The following is an 18078-nucleotide window of genomic DNA, read 5'->3' as shown; positions in this document are numbered from 1 at the left end:
ATCCTGGCCTGTTTTCAAAATAAAGATTCTAGCCCTCAGTGCTGTAGAAAGAAATCATTGGCTGAGTCTGATGATGGTTTAGGGCTTTTGGTCAGGAAGGATGCTGGTGACTGATGAAATTTGTGTATCCTGTACACACACCACATAGCTACTATTCCCTGTCCTCCACCCACCTGTTCCCAAGCCCTTCCCCTTCCCTCAGTTTCCTCCCACTCTTTGTTCATTATCACCCCAGTTTGTGCCTAAGGACTTCAAATTCTTTTAACAACAGAAACAGAACTATGCAAAATAAAGGAAAACAAACTGTTTAATTTGCATAATTTATTCCAAGCACATTTATATTTCTTTCATATTAAGGACACACAGCCCTGAGCGTCACAAGACATTGTATGGAACCACCAGTATACATAGAAGGGACTAACTTAGGGAAGAACTATCCCGGTCCCTAACTGTGTCTCTGCAGGGCTGTATTATTCATAAGGCTGACTAGGGGCCCATCAATTTTTTTGCTGAGGCACTGTTACCTGCACCCTAGGGCTCCAATGGTTAAAGGCACTTTGCACTCTGCACCATAGCAATATGTGTACACACACATATGTGTTTGTGTGTGTATACACACACACACTTTCATAAGTATACTATATATATATATATATATACATTACTTTAAAGCCATATTGCGTACTAGTTCCTGTTTTGTCCATATCTCTATTCCAAAATTCAGGTGAGAGTAATAAATAAAATTATACCCCCCAAATGTGCTTTCCTGAAGAGTTCTACTCGTACAATATATTTAAAAATTTGTAAACAGAATTCTTCAGAAGACCCTCAAAATGGATATAGGGCTATGTACTGCGGTCTAGTACCTACTGTACCAGGGTCAGGCTGTCAGCTGTAGTGGGGTAAAAGACTGAAGTGCTGGAGGGGCCCCGAAATACCTGAAAGCCTAGGGGCCCAGCCTTGGGTTAATAGAGCTCTGCATCTTTGCCTCATAATGCTTAAGTGAGGGGCGGGGGCAGTTTCAGAGGGAAACTGGAGGGGGTGAATAACACATGCCAATCGGAGCTTTGGTGGCTCACTAACAAGTTTTAACCTGCGCGCGCGCACACACATATATACTCTCACTCATTCTCTTTCTCTCACTCACACACACACACCAAATAAATAAAAATAAATAAATAAATAAAATAAGGGTCTTTACAAGGATACATCATTGATGCAAGAATGGTGCATATCCATGTGCTGAGTCTTATCTATTAACGCCTGTCACACACACCTCTCTACATAATTTAATAAATGCAGATTAAGGAACAGGCATTTATTGAGGTTTCAGAATCACTTACCCATATTCACTCCTGCTGCCTCAGAGACTAAACGAAGCACTAAATATGTACAGAAAATCACCATTCAAAGCTATAAACACCCAAAACTTCCCAAAAAGCAGGGAGGAGGGTGAGGAAGAGAGAGAGAGAGAGAGAACCCTTTCCTCCAGTACTCAACCTCAAAGCCTTAAGGTTTAGTGGCTTTCTCTTTCATAAGGAACTTGCTGCCTTCCTCTTTTTTCCACCCAGGCACAAGCACACCCCACTTGGTCAGGAGCCTCCAATTATGTGAGGAGATTATGTGAGCCTGACGTTCTGCTCCATAGCTTCAGTGAACGCTCCAGAAAAGCTACAGCAGCAGCACCAATGGACTCAGCGTGCAGAGAATGTGCCAGCTAAGCATGTTTGTGTAGGTGGGCGCTGTAGTCAGCCCCAGCCAGGAACACTAGCTAGGGGCATTCCCTTCTGAGTACTCGTGTGAGGACAGAAAGATTCAAGACGGGGTTGGGGGGGGGGGGTTGGGTTGCCCATGGGTGGATGAAACTGCCTGCCCTCATGGCTACCAAGGAGGAATTCAGGGAGAGAACAGAGAGTGGCACAGCAAGGGTAGGAATTGGCATTGAAAGGTATCAACAAAGCTGTTGAATGGTTGAGAAAGGAGAGGGTTGAAGCAGAAGTGTTAAAGGAAGCAGCATAAAGGTGGGCTGCAGAACTTCTGGCCCATACAGTGCCTGGCTCACACTGCAAAGCTCCTCTGCCCACCTTTCCCCCATACCATACCCTGACTGCTTGGCATGGTAATGCCATACCAAGTTAGTCATGCCATTCCCTAGGCAGGGTTGGCTGGAGTAGCAGCCACGCTGCAGGGAGCCAGACACAGATAATGGCACAAACAAGATTGACTCTAATCCAAAAAGCCAAATCTCCTAATTGGAAGCTCAGGACAAGGCTCTTTCCTAGAATATAGCTGCAGCTGCTCTCGGAGAAGACCACAGCCAGATGCCCCTCTGGACCCAGCAACAAGGGCAGTGGTAAGAAGGGGGGGAGGACATGAACTCAAGTGTCTTTAACAGGGACACAGCACAGAAATTTAGACAGAGCTGGTAAATATGCCAGGGTATTCAGAGCCAGCTCCAGAGGGCGGCAAGATGGGACAGATGCCAAGGCTTTGAGACAGAGTCTGAGGATGCTGGGGGAAACTTTAAACAAGGGCACCACATGCTCTTCACTGTGCCCAGAATTGTTCTTTAGTTATAGCTTGCTGGTCAGAGCATCATTGGTGGTCTCATGAACAGGAGTCCCCAAATCCTAATGCTGGCCCTGTGCAACATTCCCCATACCAAGTGAGAAGATCTCAAGATAACATCCTTTCCAGAGAGCCTCTGTTGCCACAAATTGTTTCACTGTGCCCAACAACAACCATGGCAATAGATGTCCACTGCCAATGTGGAGTCCTTCCCCACCTTTTCCACACATACACATTCTTGTAGAGACCATATCACTCCAGTCTTAGTCCATCTACACTGGCTCCCAATTTGTTTCCAAGCCCAATCCAAGGTACTGGCTTGGACCTCTAAAGCCCCACACAGTTTGGGATCAGCTTAAAGACCACTTACGTGCATATGTACCTACCTAACAGCTATGGTCACCCTCTGAGGTCCTGTTTCAGGTGGCTCTGATCTCTGAGGCCACATAAGTGGCAACGTGAGAAAGGACCCTCTTGGTCATGGTGTAAAAATTATGCAACTCCCTCCCCGGAGATATTTTTGTCCCCTTATATCACCTTCTGCCAAAAGATGAAGACTTTTTTTTTTTTTGGTCAGGCATTCCTTCAATGATCCCTCCTCCTGCCTTACGTTCTAGTTTGCTGTATTTTGTTTATGTATGTATTTTGGGTGTGGTTTTTAATTGTTTTTATGATGTATTATTACTATGCTGTTTTAATTGGTAGCCACTTAAGTGGTCCTGTTTGGCAGAAACACAGGATATAAAAGTGGTTGGTATATACATACATACATACATACATACATACATACATACATACATACATACATACATACATACATACATACGAGATGAGTAGGATGGAATGTTGTCACAATCACTAGAATTTTGGCCTAACAAGGGAGCAAAACTAACACACACTGCCATATACCACATCACAGAGATTTCCAAAATGGAGAAGAAACAGGCTGTGGTCTGTCAGAGCAGCTGTGGATACGGGTACATCAAGCGAGGGGATTTAGGGGCTTTCCAGACAATATGTTTTGGTGAAGGGAGGGAAGAGAGGAAATGAGCTCTATTGACTAATTTGCTGAGCACTTTCCAAATGATTATCTCTCCAGCAAATGTCTCCCTGTCTTGATGAAGAGAACACCGAACAGCCAGTTTCCCAGTACTCACTCCACTAAATTCAACTGCTGAGGAGGATTCCAAGATTCCTTTTCAGGAAGTGCACCAACTGCATTTGTGAGTATTATGCAGGTCGCTGGAGGAGTAACAGAGGAAGAGCTTACTGCCTCATGTCACCTCAGCTGTGGCATGCTTTGTCACACACCTCAAGACAGGTTAGCTTCCCCACCCGGCATTTATCACAGAAGAACCAACCAAGGCATATATAGCTGGGATCTTTCCTGGCCTCAGAAACCTCTATGCCAGTGAAGTCATAAATGCTCAGAAGTTAGGCTAACAGCCTATGGGGTTTGCCCTTGAAATTATTCACTGGATTTGAAGCAAGTGGGAGACAGGCATCAAATAATGCAACTTGCTTTGGAGCTGAAGTTTACTGGAAGAATGGATGCCTCATACAGGGATGGGACAAAACAGTCAATTTCTGCTGGGACAAAACCAGGAAAAGGCTTGGGACTTTGTTCATCTTGGAGCAACATGAATGAGGCTGTACAAATGGAAGACAGCTGTTTTCTTTAACAGGGTACATCAAGTAGGCATAGCCCTCTATTACTCCAGTGTAACCTAGAAGTAGTTTGCAATTTCATTCAGTTTTCTTCTGCAACTCTCTCCTTCGCCTTTCCCATGGAACGGTTTTTTTTTTCAAAAAGAGCTTTCCTTTTATTACAGCTGGGCTATAGATAAAGAGTAATGTGGGCAGGTCAATTTTAAGGGGTTCCACTTTCTAAGAAGCAATACTCCTATTCTTCTCCTTTGTCTATATTTGAGGCAGGCTGTCCTGCTCTGTCTCCTAGGGAGTAAAGGCCTGAAAGGAGCTTGCTTGTACATCCAGGTGTTGAAGATGGGATTCAGACCCCCAAAGGAGGGCAAATAGAAGCTCTAGAATGTTGGGGAGCTGCAACGTTTGCCTCAATCCAGGCAGGCAAACGGTCAGGTGATGTGTCTGTAGCCTACAGCAGCACCACTTTGTATTATTTTTTTAAAAGTTACTTTTTATATTAATTTTTATAGATGCCAAGAGTCCCACTATGCCCATACAGCAAGAAAGCTTGTTAATCTTTTACAATTCGGCAACAAAGAACAGTAAGTCTACTCTCTTCTCCCCCATCCACTGAGAGAAATCACCCACCATTTTCAGTCAACTGCTTTCTCTTTCTTTTTCCTCTGTTAAGCTAGAACTATGAGCTACCCCTTATATAGAGCCAAAATGTGCACACACTCCTTCTAAAACAGGTAAATTAAAATCCATACAGACAAAAACCCATAGTTCCCCTTGCAAAAAGGCCATTACCTGCCTGCCATGGGAATGGAGTATGCCCAGTAGGAGCTATCAATTTTGTTTCCCACGGAGAACTTTTTAAAAAGAAAAAAGATGGCTGAAATGGCCTCAAGTCTTACTAGAAAAACAAGTCAAGGGTGGAGGAGAGAGGGAATAATGGTTCATCTCTAACTTGGGCGGATGCAGTTGACAAAGCATTACATTTTGAAGTACTGGTGCTCTGAGTCTGAATGAACAGACATGCACTAAAAACCAGAGAGCGGCTCATGAGAAGTATGCTGTTACTGCCTTGCTATATCTCTAGATGAACGAATGGGATGAATTGTCCACAGAGCTTGGCGGTCTGCAAATCCAGAGAGGTGCTGGAAAGGTGTCCTTTTTACAGGTGACCTTCTGAAGCAGTCCAGCCTAGTGCAATAAGAGCCACCCACACTTCCCTGAGCCCAACAATAGGTAGCTAATTTAACTAGGCCTAAACTCACATTGCACTGCAAGCACCTGAACTTGAATACAAGGAATGGACAGGAAGGATGCAGCCCCCTCCCATACAGCCAGGGATGTCAGGTAGCATCACCATGCAATGCCACATAGGCCAGCCTCGAGGGCCTTCAAATCCAGCAATTAGGCTGCTGGCAGGGGCAATATGTAAAACCGCCCCAGAATAGAATTGCTCCCTGTGGGTGGGAATGGAAACAGACCAGCAGCAGCTGCTCTCTAATAAGCAGTCACTCCAAGGTCTTCGAAGCCGTACAACAGTGACCAGCTCCAGCAGCAGGCAATTCCGTGGGTGTGCCGCGTACAAGAGAATCCCTGCCTGGTACCAGTTGTCCTCATTCTCACACTGAGGCTGCCCCAATATCTTGTGTGATCACACATGCAGCCTTCTTCACATCCTCTGTGACTCCGGAGCACATGCATCCCAGCATCAGGCATCAAGTCTAGCTCTTCCCATGGGCATGTCAAAAAAAGAGGAAGAAGATGGTGTGCAGTCCTAGCAGCCAGAATGTCCATAAAGAGGAGGGAAGCCCTTACCATGACCCCAACCAAGGCAGCTGGATCCTTGCTGACTCAGAATTTTGAATGCATGCCTGTATTTAGGAGGAGGGAGAAATGCCCTTCCAAAGAGGATTAAGCTGGGCTATTCCCCTTTCTCAGTCCTGCATCATTCCTATTTATCCCCTCAGCTATCAGATCCACCCCTATTTCTCCTGGACATAATGTATCACTGTACCCTTGCCAGTGGGCCCGGCCCACATATCTAAGATGGGATCAGGAGGAGGGGCAGTTACTTTAAGAGATTTCTGGTGCCCAGCATCTAGCGTTCTGTAGCCAGAGCCACTGAATGCAAGCATATGCAGCCAGAGCAAGAACGGGTCCCTGCCCCCACAGTGGGAAAGGAGAGGAGGAGGCTTCCCTCCCCACACCACCATTGTGCAGCCCCTAGTCCATGCACATGTGTTTCTAATGCACCATGAGCCCCAGGGAGCCGGCATGTGGAAAAACGGCACCAAATTCCTTTCTGATCAAGTAATGGGCCCCAGCAGCCTCCGCAAAGTGGGGGGGAGGGCAGCCTGGACTGTCAGACCTTACGCAAGGAGGAGACACACCAAACTAAAGCTCCCCTTTTGTGGAAGGCTGGAAAACAAGCCTGGCCTTGAGATAAGGAAATGGGTGGATGGGATGAGGGCATTTTGAGTGTCTTAAAAAAAATTAACTCCATGACTTACAGCAGCAGCCCACAGCTCTTCCACCCTTCAACAAACTGCTTTGCTTTGCTGCTGCTGCCCTGAAGCCCTCTGGTCTCGTGTGTGTGTGTGTGTGTTCTCCAACAGAGTCCAGTGAGATTGCCATGTTAGTCTGCTGCAGAAAAGCACACTCCAGATTTCTTTTATGCGTTGGCTCAAAGAGCTATTAAATCCCCACATATTTAACAGCACACAGTTCCAAGGGGTCTAGCATAATCCCAAGACAACAGAAATGCCAGACAATAAGCAGAATCTTCACACAGACCACCCCCACCCCCAATCCAAGCTCACTCTCCCCACCCAAGCTCCCCTTTACCATTCAGATGTGGCTTTGATTGTGCAGTATTTCAGCAAAGCACAATTCCAACTGAGCCCCTCTAGAGTCACCAGTCCTGCAGGACCCAAGGACCACCCAGGTGGGCTGCCACAGGTGGGGGAATAACACCAGAACTGATCCAGTGCGCCCCTCCCCCACTCCAGCAGCATAGGGGCAGAGACTTTATCCCGTCTCTCTCAGCCAGCAGCAGTTTCTGCTAAGTTCAGCATTTTTGCAGCTCTCAATCAGGAGTCACTTCTGCCAGGTAACTGAACTGATGCCCCAAAGCCCAGCAAGCAAGTACTGCCTGGGGACTTACAATCCCCACCCCCAAGAGAGGCAATTTCACTCCAATAACCTTGAGTTTTTAAGAGCTGGTCAGGTGCCCTCTCCCCTCCTTCCCCAACCCCTTGTGGGGTGGAATTACTTAGGCCACATGCTTTGGTGCATTGACAGCTGCTGGGATGCCAGAGTGGGGTTCACTGCATAAAGAAATTATTGTTCAGTCCAACCCTCCCCCAGCTAGTTTACATAGCATCTTCCAAGGAACTTGTCCCAAAGAAGAACAGAAGAGCAGAATATCCTAGCCCTCTTTCCTATAAGCACAGAAAGGGCTTAACTTTGGTCCTGTTTTCAGAACTAAGGCTAAATCTCAGAACATGCTTCTGAGCATGTGCCAAGTGCTTTTACTTCAGCACCAAGTAACCACAATCTGCCCCAACGTATTTGGGATTAAGCAACATGACTTCCTACCAGAACTTGACCCTTTCAAAATTAATCACTATCTATAGGATGCTCATAAGGCCTTCTGGGAGTGGCCTTATGATGTTGGATCTGTCATTTGTCACCCCAAGAACTCCGAAAGGTAGCTATAATTCAGATCCATACATTTCCCCCCTTTACGGTGCACTCCAGAGCTACAGAGCCTATGCGCACAATGGATGAATATGCAGAATCCAGGTTCAGGAACTGAAAAATCCCCTAAAATAGTAAAGCCCTTTAGATAAAAGATTCAGTAAAAATAACAGGGACCCAGTGATACTTGCAAGAGTGTGATAGTGTATGGGCATTTTTCCTCAAAGAGCATTAGAGGGAACATGATGGAAATGCAAATTCTACTTTGATCTTTGCTACCTTTGAAACCCACTTACCTACACCCCAGCCTCAAAGGCCTGCAGCTTCTACCACTATTCTGGAGCAATGACGCTTCTGAGCCCCAGCCGTTGACCTCATCTATTTCAAAGCTATCTATTTCAGCCTCCAGAATTCCACATTCTACCACTTCACGTGTCTCTTAGGCTGCTTCCACACTGAAAGTTTTTTTTCTCAGCTTTGGCATCCAAACTGGAGCACTTTTATTTTATTTTACTTTTTGCTGAGTATCCACATGACATCATACTCTGATCATGCTCCAGGAGCCCTTTTCCCAGCCCCAGCATGCTCTTTCCCAATTTCGCCTTGCTACAATCTTTAGAGCAGAGAGCAGTTCAAGTGCATTATTGCACCATCTAGACAGGAAGATCCAAGCTTGCATCTGCATCTGTGCCATTTTTCTTACATCAGCCTCTTGTTTCTACCATTTTTGTTGCCACACCACCACATGTTTTAAATTTTTGATCAGCAATTGCAATAAACAGAGCTATAGTGGTTGGTAGCCAAAAAGGGGAAAAAGCCTGTGGCATGGTGGAGAAAAATGCAACCTCTGTCTCACTGGCTACCTCCAAACCTTGCCAGCTGCCTCAGCGTTCCACATTTTCCTGCCCTGGCTGGTTTTGTTCTTTCCCATACTGACTGATGAGAGGCCTGCCCTGAGCTAAAAGCATGAATGATCTCAAGATGGAGAATCCTCTCAGCACCAGGCATCCTGAGGCAGCTGGCAGGCATGTTGTAGGAGGAAACACTTTTGTTGCAGCAGCAGCTGCTGCAAGGGGCTTCTTTTCCAAGGGCCAGCACTTCTGCTGCTGAGGAAACAGGAAGCAACAAAGGAAGGCCAGAGAATCTGATGCAATCAGGAGCCAAAGAAAGGGTGTCCAACAGACAAGGGATCCCAGTGCCAATGGAAAAGGACGAGCACAGATGCCTGAGTTACAAAACATGTGCAAGGAAGGGAGAGTGAACTAGAGACTCCTGTACTGGTGAATAGGGCTAGCACATCAAAGGAAATTGAACTGGTAATGAAAGCTGTGAGGGAGGAGACAGTTCCAGGAGCTAGGAGATTTTAATATTTTTTTGCCAATAGGCTCAGAATGTGCAAGGCCAGACATTCTAGAAGGAATGGACAGGCAAGACTGGGTAGGGCCTAGACACCATATCCAGATTCTAGCCAGATTACAGGGGAGCGCCATAGCAATTTTCATCCTGTAGCTAGAAGAGGGAAGTTAATCTCCTTCCTCTTCAAACTGCCATGGGGCAGAGCCCAGCAATAAAATCAGAGAACTGCCACAGCTCTACCCAGATTAATGCCTGTAGGAATTTTCTAGCCTGATTTATGATATGCTAAACAAAGACATTGTTTTGCCTCCTTATTTGGAAGACCCAGGCATTTCCTTCACAAGCCACTCACAAATTGCTTGCTCTAAATATGACACAACAGGGCCAATAAAACAAGCATGAGCTACCAGGGATGTCTGCTCCCTGCCACCTTACTGACTACAAACTGGATCTCAGCTTCACAATGACAAACTAACACCATATTCTGGACAGATTAGAAGCATCTGATGTAAGGGCAGCCCTTGTGCTTGAAAACAGTTCACCAAGGGGGCCCTCGGCTCTGCTGAAGCTGGATGCCCTTGTACTCTCTTCCTCCTGAGCATTGCCTTGGAAACAAATCCATTAGCACACCCAGAGTGTTCAACCCACCTCCAGCTGTACATGACCCTACCACTGACCTCGTTTTCTGTGAAGAGATTTTGTTTTGCATTGTCCCTTTCCTCTCTGCTCCTTAAGCTCTTTGGAGGCCTTTGAAGGCAATACTGATTCCTCGTGGGCCAAACCTGCAGCTACCTAGCACCTACAGTAACGGGCTATTGCCAGAGAGATTTAGCTGTCTTAGACTAGGTCCCCGTGAATTTAGCTTTGCTGCTCCTTCCCAAAGTCCCCCAGTTATTCTTATTAATAAATCACCATTGATGTTCATAGTATTTTACAGTATAAGCAGAACATGAAAAAGAGAAACTTGATATCTACTCAGTCAGAACTGAGGGAAGCAGGGATAGGGCAGTGGTCAACCCATGAGATGAGAACCTCAGGAGGGTTGCTGGGCTCAACCAGGTGGGTCAGGAGCCCTTAAAGAGCTGCCATTTTTTTGCTACTTTTGGAAAGATCTGCTGCTACTGCCTAATTTTGGACACACCCTGAGCAGGATAGCAAAGTAAGGACACTCAGCGGTGGACAGGATTGCTTTTTTAAGTAGAGACAGGTTCTGAAACACCCTTCCCCCACCCTTCCTTGCAAAAGCTGTCCCTTGGCTTTTCCATTCTCTCTCACTCAATAAGTCTCGCCCAGCCACCCCACCCCACCCCCACCCCTACCCCAGACAGCCCTCCGATGTTCCAGGTGTGTTTAATGCTCCCCGCTAGTAGGGTCATCACTCAGGCTCCTCCTTTTCCTGTCACATGACTGCATCCCAGGGGGTCTCATGCTGCCAGCTTGTGATCAAAGGTCTGGGAAGATAGAAGACCTCTGGAATCAGGCATCACCTGATCTTCATTTGCATGAAGTGGTCTGGCATATCTCAGACTCATGCCATTCAAAGCACAGAAGTGCACTCCTCCCAAAGCTGGATTCATTGCCCATGTGCCCCCCTTACCATACTCCCCACTCTCAACTGTTCAGATGTTATGTGCTTTAACTACATCCTCTTCTTACTGATGCCACATATATGTGGGTGAGATTCATGAGAGGGCTCTCAGAGAGGGGGGAAACTTATTTTCTGCCTAGACCTTGAAAGGAGCAGGCAAATGGGAGCAGCTGGAGACCTCCTGCTTTAGATGGGAAAGGAGGAAGGAAGTAGTCTACAAAGAAGCAAGGGATCTCTTCTGTTCTATGAAGATGGGCCTCGGCATGGGCGAGGGGGCAACAGATAGCAGCACTCTATTTTTACTGCCAAGAGAACAAAAAGTATCACTGTCAAAGTGGAGGGTCAGAACATGGTTGAAACTTTCCAGTATCCAGCCAAAGAGAAGCCCTGGCCACCTCTATGGCTTACTACAAGCCGTGTGGCACAGCAGGAATTGACAAGAGCTAGTTAACAGTTATTCTGTCCCTTGATGATCCATGTACTGCTGATGTAGGCAGCTTCAGAGATAACGTGGCAGCAGAGGGGAAAGGGCAGCTCATCAGGTCAGGAGAAACCAGTTCTAAGAATTAAGAGATGTAGTCTGCCAGCAGAGCCACCAGAATATGAAAGCTCTCATCCTGGAATGATGCCACAGTTATGCATCATCCTGGCCAAGGAGTGGGGAGAAATGGCCCCTGAAGTGGTCCCTCACTGAACATACAGCGCTTTCACAGGGATTTGGCCTTCCGGAGACAAAGAGTTCGCAAGCCAGTGGAAAGAGAAAACCACAACAGAGATACAGAAAGCAGAGCTCCTGGCAGACAGCGAGGGGTAATAGCAAGGGCAGGGTGTGGTAAGGAAAGTACGAAGGGGACTCAGGAGACTCAAGCTAATCGTTTCAAGGAAGAAATCTTTGCAGTTTGGTTAAGACTAAGAGCAAGAATCAGTGACATAGGATAAAATACAAATTCTGAATTATTAACTCTCTTTAAAAAGCTAAGAGCTATATTTCTTGGAAAGGCATCCCTGCAACCCTCTCCATTACACATGTATTTTTCATCAATTCCTATTCTGCTGGATCAAGGTTCCTAACAGTACAAAAATGACCAGTACAATGAGGTTTCTTAATTATTTTGTTGACCTATTAAATACTGTCTGCTATTGAAATAGCCTACCCCCTCAATAGCTGCCAAACTAAACACTCCAGAAAAGGCATAGGGCTCAGACTTTGTAGTCTCAAGAAGAAGGGAGTTTCAGAAGAGTGGCACAGCCCCTAAAACCTTTCTTTTTATTTCTCTGACTGCTTCCATGTGGAGACAGTTGTCCATGTGCCTCTCATTGTGAATGCATTTGGCAATGGAACATCTACACAGCAGTTTTCTCCACACTTTCTTTACATGAGCCTCCCACCCATAGCTCATGGTTCTTCTCCCTCCATTTAAAAAAATGGGACTTGCTAGATCACTGCAGCATTAAAAAAATTAAAACACCTATTGCAATGATGTACTCCTCCCCAAATTTCATGTGAAGCCTCTTTCCCCTTATAACTCTTAATTGAAAAGAGCTACATGCTTACTTTTTTAAAAAGTGAAAGTTGAGGATTAGTTTCAAAAGATTGTTTTAACATTATAAACATTGTAGTATCTTGTAATTTCTGCTTTTTCTTAAACTGAAAGGAGCTGTCTGGAATTGGGGGAAGGGGAAATAACAGCTGTTGGAACTGAAGCAAGGAAAATGGCATTAAACAGGCTTTCCTTGATTGACGATCATCGTAGGGCCTAAAATGGAAGCAAGGCTCTCAAAAGTATGTAGGGACACCCCCAGAAAGATGCCCTGAAACATATCTGGAAGTCTAGAGTAGCTCAAATACTTATCAGTCATATATGTAGCATAGCTAGAAAACATTTTGTGTAGCATTATTCCTCTTCAACTCACTCATCCACAGAACAAAGCGAGTGTGGTCACTACTTTTAAAATGGAGAAGTGATACTGAAAGAAAGCAACTTATTTAAAGCCACAAGCAGCATTGATTTGAACCCAGGCTAAACTCTAAAGAAATTTTCCTCTTTGAGGTGTATATACGGTATCTAATTAAGAGCTCTGTAGCAGGAACGTGAATTAATCTCATTTGAAACAAGGTGGCAAGTCAGGTTCAGTTCCCTTGCTTTAGTTCATCACCTGAACCTCTCCATATAATTCTCCTTCAAAAAAAGGCACATACATGAGACCAACAGGGAAGACCTCTGAGTTGCCTCTGCCCTCTTGAAAACAGAGATGGACTTCATCCCTTTCTCTAAGTCTCCTGTCGTCTATCAAGGCAAGAAGAGAACATGGTGCCTGTTGTGGCTCCAAGTCTGAGAGGCTCTTTTGGCTGGAAACCTGAACACGAAGGCCCTATTCAGTCCTCTCTAGGAGGCTGCAAAAATGGAGCACATGCCTATTGTTTGGGGAAGCTTTGTAGACAAGGCTCCGTTTCATCTCTTAGGCAGCCTGCAAATCAAGGTTTCTCCATATAGCGGCAGGCCCAAGAATGACAAGGAAGGGGGGGGGGGTGTCAGGTCGAAGTCGTTTCTGCGAACAGCCAGAACTCGTACAGGCTATGAGAAGGACGGGCCTGCGCTGGATCCCCCCCTCCAAGAAAAAGCAAAGGCGAGCAGCCTTTTGCACATCCAGGCCTCGGCCGCTACAATGGAAGGATGCGCCAGTTCTGGGCAGGGAGGGCTGCCGCCGGCGGAGGGCCCCGCTCGCTTTTTACCCCTCAACCCCTCCTTCCCCTCCTTCTCGAAGCCCCGCAGCCCCTCCCCTCAAGCCTTCAGACCCCCGCCTCCCTCCTCGCCCAGCCCCACCTTCCTTTGTGTAGCGGCTTTCTAGCAGATAACTTTCACCCGAAAATGGGAGGGAGGAGCGGGCTGGAACCCGGGCCGGGGCTAGACAGCGCCTGCGGAATCTGCGCGTAGCGGGGCCGAGCGCCGAGCTGGAGGATGCGGGGCTGGCTTGCCAGGGGACCGCGGGGGGTCTGGACAGCTCTGCAGGCAGGAGCAGGTGGAAGGGACTCCTGGGACCCGCCCCCGCCGCATCCGACGCGATGTTCCTGGGGTGGGGGGCGCGGAAAGGAGGCGTCTTGGTCGTGTGGAAGCGGCATCCGTGCCGAGGCGCGCCTTCAAACCCCAAATGGAAACCAGGGGGCGGGAGAGAAAAGAACGCTCCGGGGGCCTCCACGGACTTCCCTCGCCCGAAACAGCAGCGGGAACTTCAGGGCAGAATGCCGTTCTGGGTGTACAGAGCTGTACAGAAGGCTGCTGGAGCATCCTCCGACGGTGCCCTCTGTGCGCCCCACAAAAGGGGCCTCGCCCCAGTTCCTGGCCTGGCCGCGCTGCCAATGCACCATTTTGGGTTGCTAATGGCTTCTTCCCGTCTCCCTGCCCCAGGTTCGGGGCCATCTGGCTCGGGGGAGGCGCGGAATCCCTACGCTCATGCACTGTGCGTGTATTATATTGAGGGGGGGGGGGGAGTGCTTACAATTCCCTCGGGAGACACCGCCCACGCCCCTTGCACAAAGCCAACGTAGCCACCGCCCCCCATTCCCACCGCGGGGACAAAGAACCGGCTCCCCGGGGCGCTTACCAGTCGGTGGGGCTGTCTTCCGCGATCACCTCCTGGTACGAGGCTAGCAGCTCCAGGCGGTTGGCGCCGAAGCTCACGCCAGCCATGCCGCCGGCGATGGGGATGCTGCTTTGAGGACTGGTCGGGGGTGGGGGGGGCAGCGAAGGAACGGAGAGAGACAGGCCGCCTGCCCGCCTCGGAGACACTGCAGCAGTAACAGCGAGGGAGCGAGCCGGGCGGGTGGGGAGCGGAGGCTCCGCCTGCGAGCGTGCCTGGTCCTAGCGCCGGCCAGTGCAGAGACGTCCCCTCCCACCCGTGACCGTCTCTCCAGCCGCACCAGCCACTCACCTTCCCCGCCTCCCGGCTTAAACACAGGTGGACGCCCGGCTTCTGCCATCTCAAGGAGGCCCTTCGGAGAAACAATGTGGCGGGCCCACGTTCAGCCAGGAAAAGAGACGAATTTCAAAGAGGCCACGTGCCACAGTACAGACATTAAAACTTTTTGCAAGGGATGGCCGTGGATCTAAAGGAACCTCACTTTTACCCCCGTTGTGGTTTATTACTCTAGGTGAGAAAGGCACTCTGTACATGCTTAACTGTTCTTTTATAAGATACAAGACTTGGGTGAGCTGTGGCTGCCACCCTCCTGAATAGGATTTTAGAATTCTAAGTCAGGAAAGGACTGGCAAATCCTATACCATCCCAGGAGGGACTCCTTCACCTATCAAACCCCCTTACAGTCTAGATCAGAGTGTGCCCCACATAGAAGATATGAGGGAGCACAAGGCCCACAATGCATATTGATCTGGGAAATACAATACTCAATCCCACTATTGCCGAATTACACCAATGTTCCCAAAGGGTCAAGTTGTCAGTTGTAGCATCAGTCATAATTTTCTCAAGAGCATATCCAACATAGCCTAATCGTGTGCATGTTTATTTGGAACCAAATCCTAGCACATTCACTAGAATTTCACTTGAAATAAGTACACCTAGCATTACAGCCTCCTTCTTTCTTTTCTAGCTTCTGAAACTTTCCATTTAGCATGGGAAGTGCCACTAGGACCATTCCATTTAGTCAGTATTTTAGTATTTATTTGGGCATTTCTATTCCACTTTCCCCCACAAAAGGACTTAAAGGAGCTTGTGGAAGTTTCCAAAAAGCAAAGCAACTCATTTTAACAATAATTTAAAGAAAGAAAATCAACACATCTTGGGCAGGTCCTGATTTAATGGGCTAACTAACACAGGCCCCAGGCAACAAGCCATGGGCTAAGCGCCAAGAGCCCTTTGGCTCTTGCCCTTCGGCTTGGGCAACAGGTCACACCCAGGCTTAAGTACCTGCAAGGAGAGGAAAAAACAAATTTAGCCCATATGGTAATTAGCTGCTGATAGCAAGGCTAGCAGGATCTGCCCAGCTTCCTCCTCTGCTAAGGAAGGCAGATACATATCAATGAGACGGACTCTGTATCAATAAGGAGAAGGCAGAGTAACACACAACATCCAGTCCATAGTGAAAGGCCAGAACTAATCCCACAGGTCACCAACAAGACAGGCTACCCATTACACGTCAGATTCATGCTTAGGATAAGTCCACTACCACTTGCTGTTAGTTCGCCCACTTTGTTTCTCCAAACATTTTCAGAGAAGACCTTGAAATCAGACACCGCCTCATTCTTATACAGTGAAAACAGTAGCTGGGCTGTCATGGCACCTTAAGAAATAGGTGCCAGCATACAGCTTCTTCAAGTGTGAGGTTTTTTCTTAGCACTGCATTTCTTTTCACAGTCACCTGGTTCCTCCAGCTCAAGCTCATGCAGTTTCTAGAAGAAATGCATTCTAAACTTCAGCAGCAATGGAGGCGACCTCATCTAAAAGGAAAGAAAAGCCTCACTGAGTGAAATGACAGGCTATTGCTTCTAAACCATCTACCAGTTCTGTTTAAGACTTCCAGAATTCAATAGACAAGCCTAAAAAAAGAAGTAACCTACCAGTACTGGCTTATGCAAAAGTATTCAGCATACCAGCCTTTTACAAAAAAGAAGTGAGCTGCTATAAGGCCTCCCTACTCCAAAGGAGGAATTTATGAATGGAGTCTGGCTGGGTCTTCCATCTGTCCTGGGCTCTGCTTATAGATTATCAACTAATTACTTTTCTTGTGATTATGGCCTCAAAATTCATCTTGTCTGTAGCCTTGATGATGCATTACCTCCCAGAAAAAAATCTGTCTCCCCCCACCCCATCCCCATCCCTTAATCCTCTGCAGAAGAAAATTTGCTCTTGCTGAAGAGAACAAGCAAACAGCCCCAAAGATACTAGGCTGGGTTCAAAAGCCACCCTTCCCCCACAGCAACATATGTCCCTCTGCAAGACACAAATCAGAGCAAGCAAGAAGCTAGCTTGATAAGATGCTCACTACAGCAAAAATTGCAAGAGGCAAAGAAGGCTCTCACCAAATAGAGGATTAGCAACTACCAAGTCCAAGGAATTCAGAATGAAGGCTACACCAGACACAGAAAGGAAACACCCCAGGAACACTCCTGGAAGCATGCTATTCACTGAAGTCTTACACAAGGAAGTACATGGAAAACTTCTCCAATTTATCAGGAATTGCTCAATGATTCATTAAAAGGAGGAAATGCCCAAATCTAGGGGAGAAGACAGAAAAGCAGCACTGTGTTTAGGGCAATTGCTGGACAAGAAAACTGTGTCCCTGAATTAATAAAAGTATCAGAGATGGAGACATTCCCAACAGATCTTGGGCCAACAGTATGCTTTCCTAGCAAGCTGCTTTGTCCTTAATAAATCCTGTCATAACCTTGACAGAACATTTCTTGCCTTTAGCCCCATTGTGGTCATCCTGCCCTCTACTTCTCTAAGTTTGAGAGACAAAGTACGTGTTATGTTTTTTAATGAGTCAGATACAGGTTGCCCCGAACCAGCTTGCTTTCCTCACAGCCACATAGTAGCTGCAGGGAGCTGCTTTTTGAAGGACTGCAGGGGCCCTATTCAGCTCAGGGCCACAGTGTGGGAGGAGGAGGGGAACGTCCCCCCCCCCATTTTCCCCATATGACTCCTGGATTCATTATTTCTCCTGTTGTGGGGCTGCATATGCACTGGGCCAAATATCTCCCCTCATGGCCATTTTTACTCAGAAAAAAGGCAACAGGGAAAGGCAATGGGCAAGGAAGGCAATTCTACCCCATGCTGCAGCCACAAGCCACATCAGACTCCTGCGGTCCTTTGAAAAGCAATTTTCTGAAGCTGCTGTGTGGCTGTGAGGGAAATGACTCAGGTCCAGGCAACCCGGATCTTATTTATTAAATAATGCAATGTGTAGTTCAGCTAGGCATTATGCTAAAAAGACTCTGCTTTTCATTCAGGCAGACCACAGCTCACTTCCTTCCCCTCCATGTTTGTTTTTCTTTAATCATTTCCAATAGCAAAAGAGATACTAAGACTTCAACTGCTGGCCACTTCTGACAGTAAGAGTATCTCTGACCAAGCCAAGAAATTCTTATTTGCTTCTCTGCACTTTATTTCTGGCATTTTATGAACAGAAGCACCACCCCTCCACCCAAAGACACTTTGCAGCTGTCACTTTCCAACATGAAAACAGCTGTGAG

At 47.2% G+C, this 18078-nt stretch overlaps 1 protein-coding gene across 2 annotated transcripts in view; it reads right to left on the bottom strand.

Annotated features, from left to right (window-relative positions):
* Window positions 1-14640, bottom strand: part of DBN1 (drebrin 1) — a 34089-nt gene extending 19449 nt beyond the window's left edge. For both annotated transcript variants that reach the window (XM_054978544.1, XM_054978545.1), the window contains exon 1: window positions 14474-14640. In XM_054978544.1, coding sequence (XP_054834519.1) covers window positions 14474-14559 — 86 coding nt within the window. In that variant the 5' untranslated portion in view covers window positions 14560-14640. The remainder of the gene's footprint in view (window positions 1-14473) is intronic.
* Window positions 14641-18078: the final 3438 nt, after the last annotated feature.

This window comes from Eublepharis macularius, chromosome 4, assembly GCF_028583425.1.
Source record: "Eublepharis macularius isolate TG4126 chromosome 4, MPM_Emac_v1.0, whole genome shotgun sequence".
NCBI classification, from domain to species: domain Eukaryota; kingdom Metazoa; phylum Chordata; class Lepidosauria; order Squamata; family Eublepharidae; genus Eublepharis; species Eublepharis macularius.
This window is presented reverse-complemented; position numbering and strand designations above follow the sequence as displayed.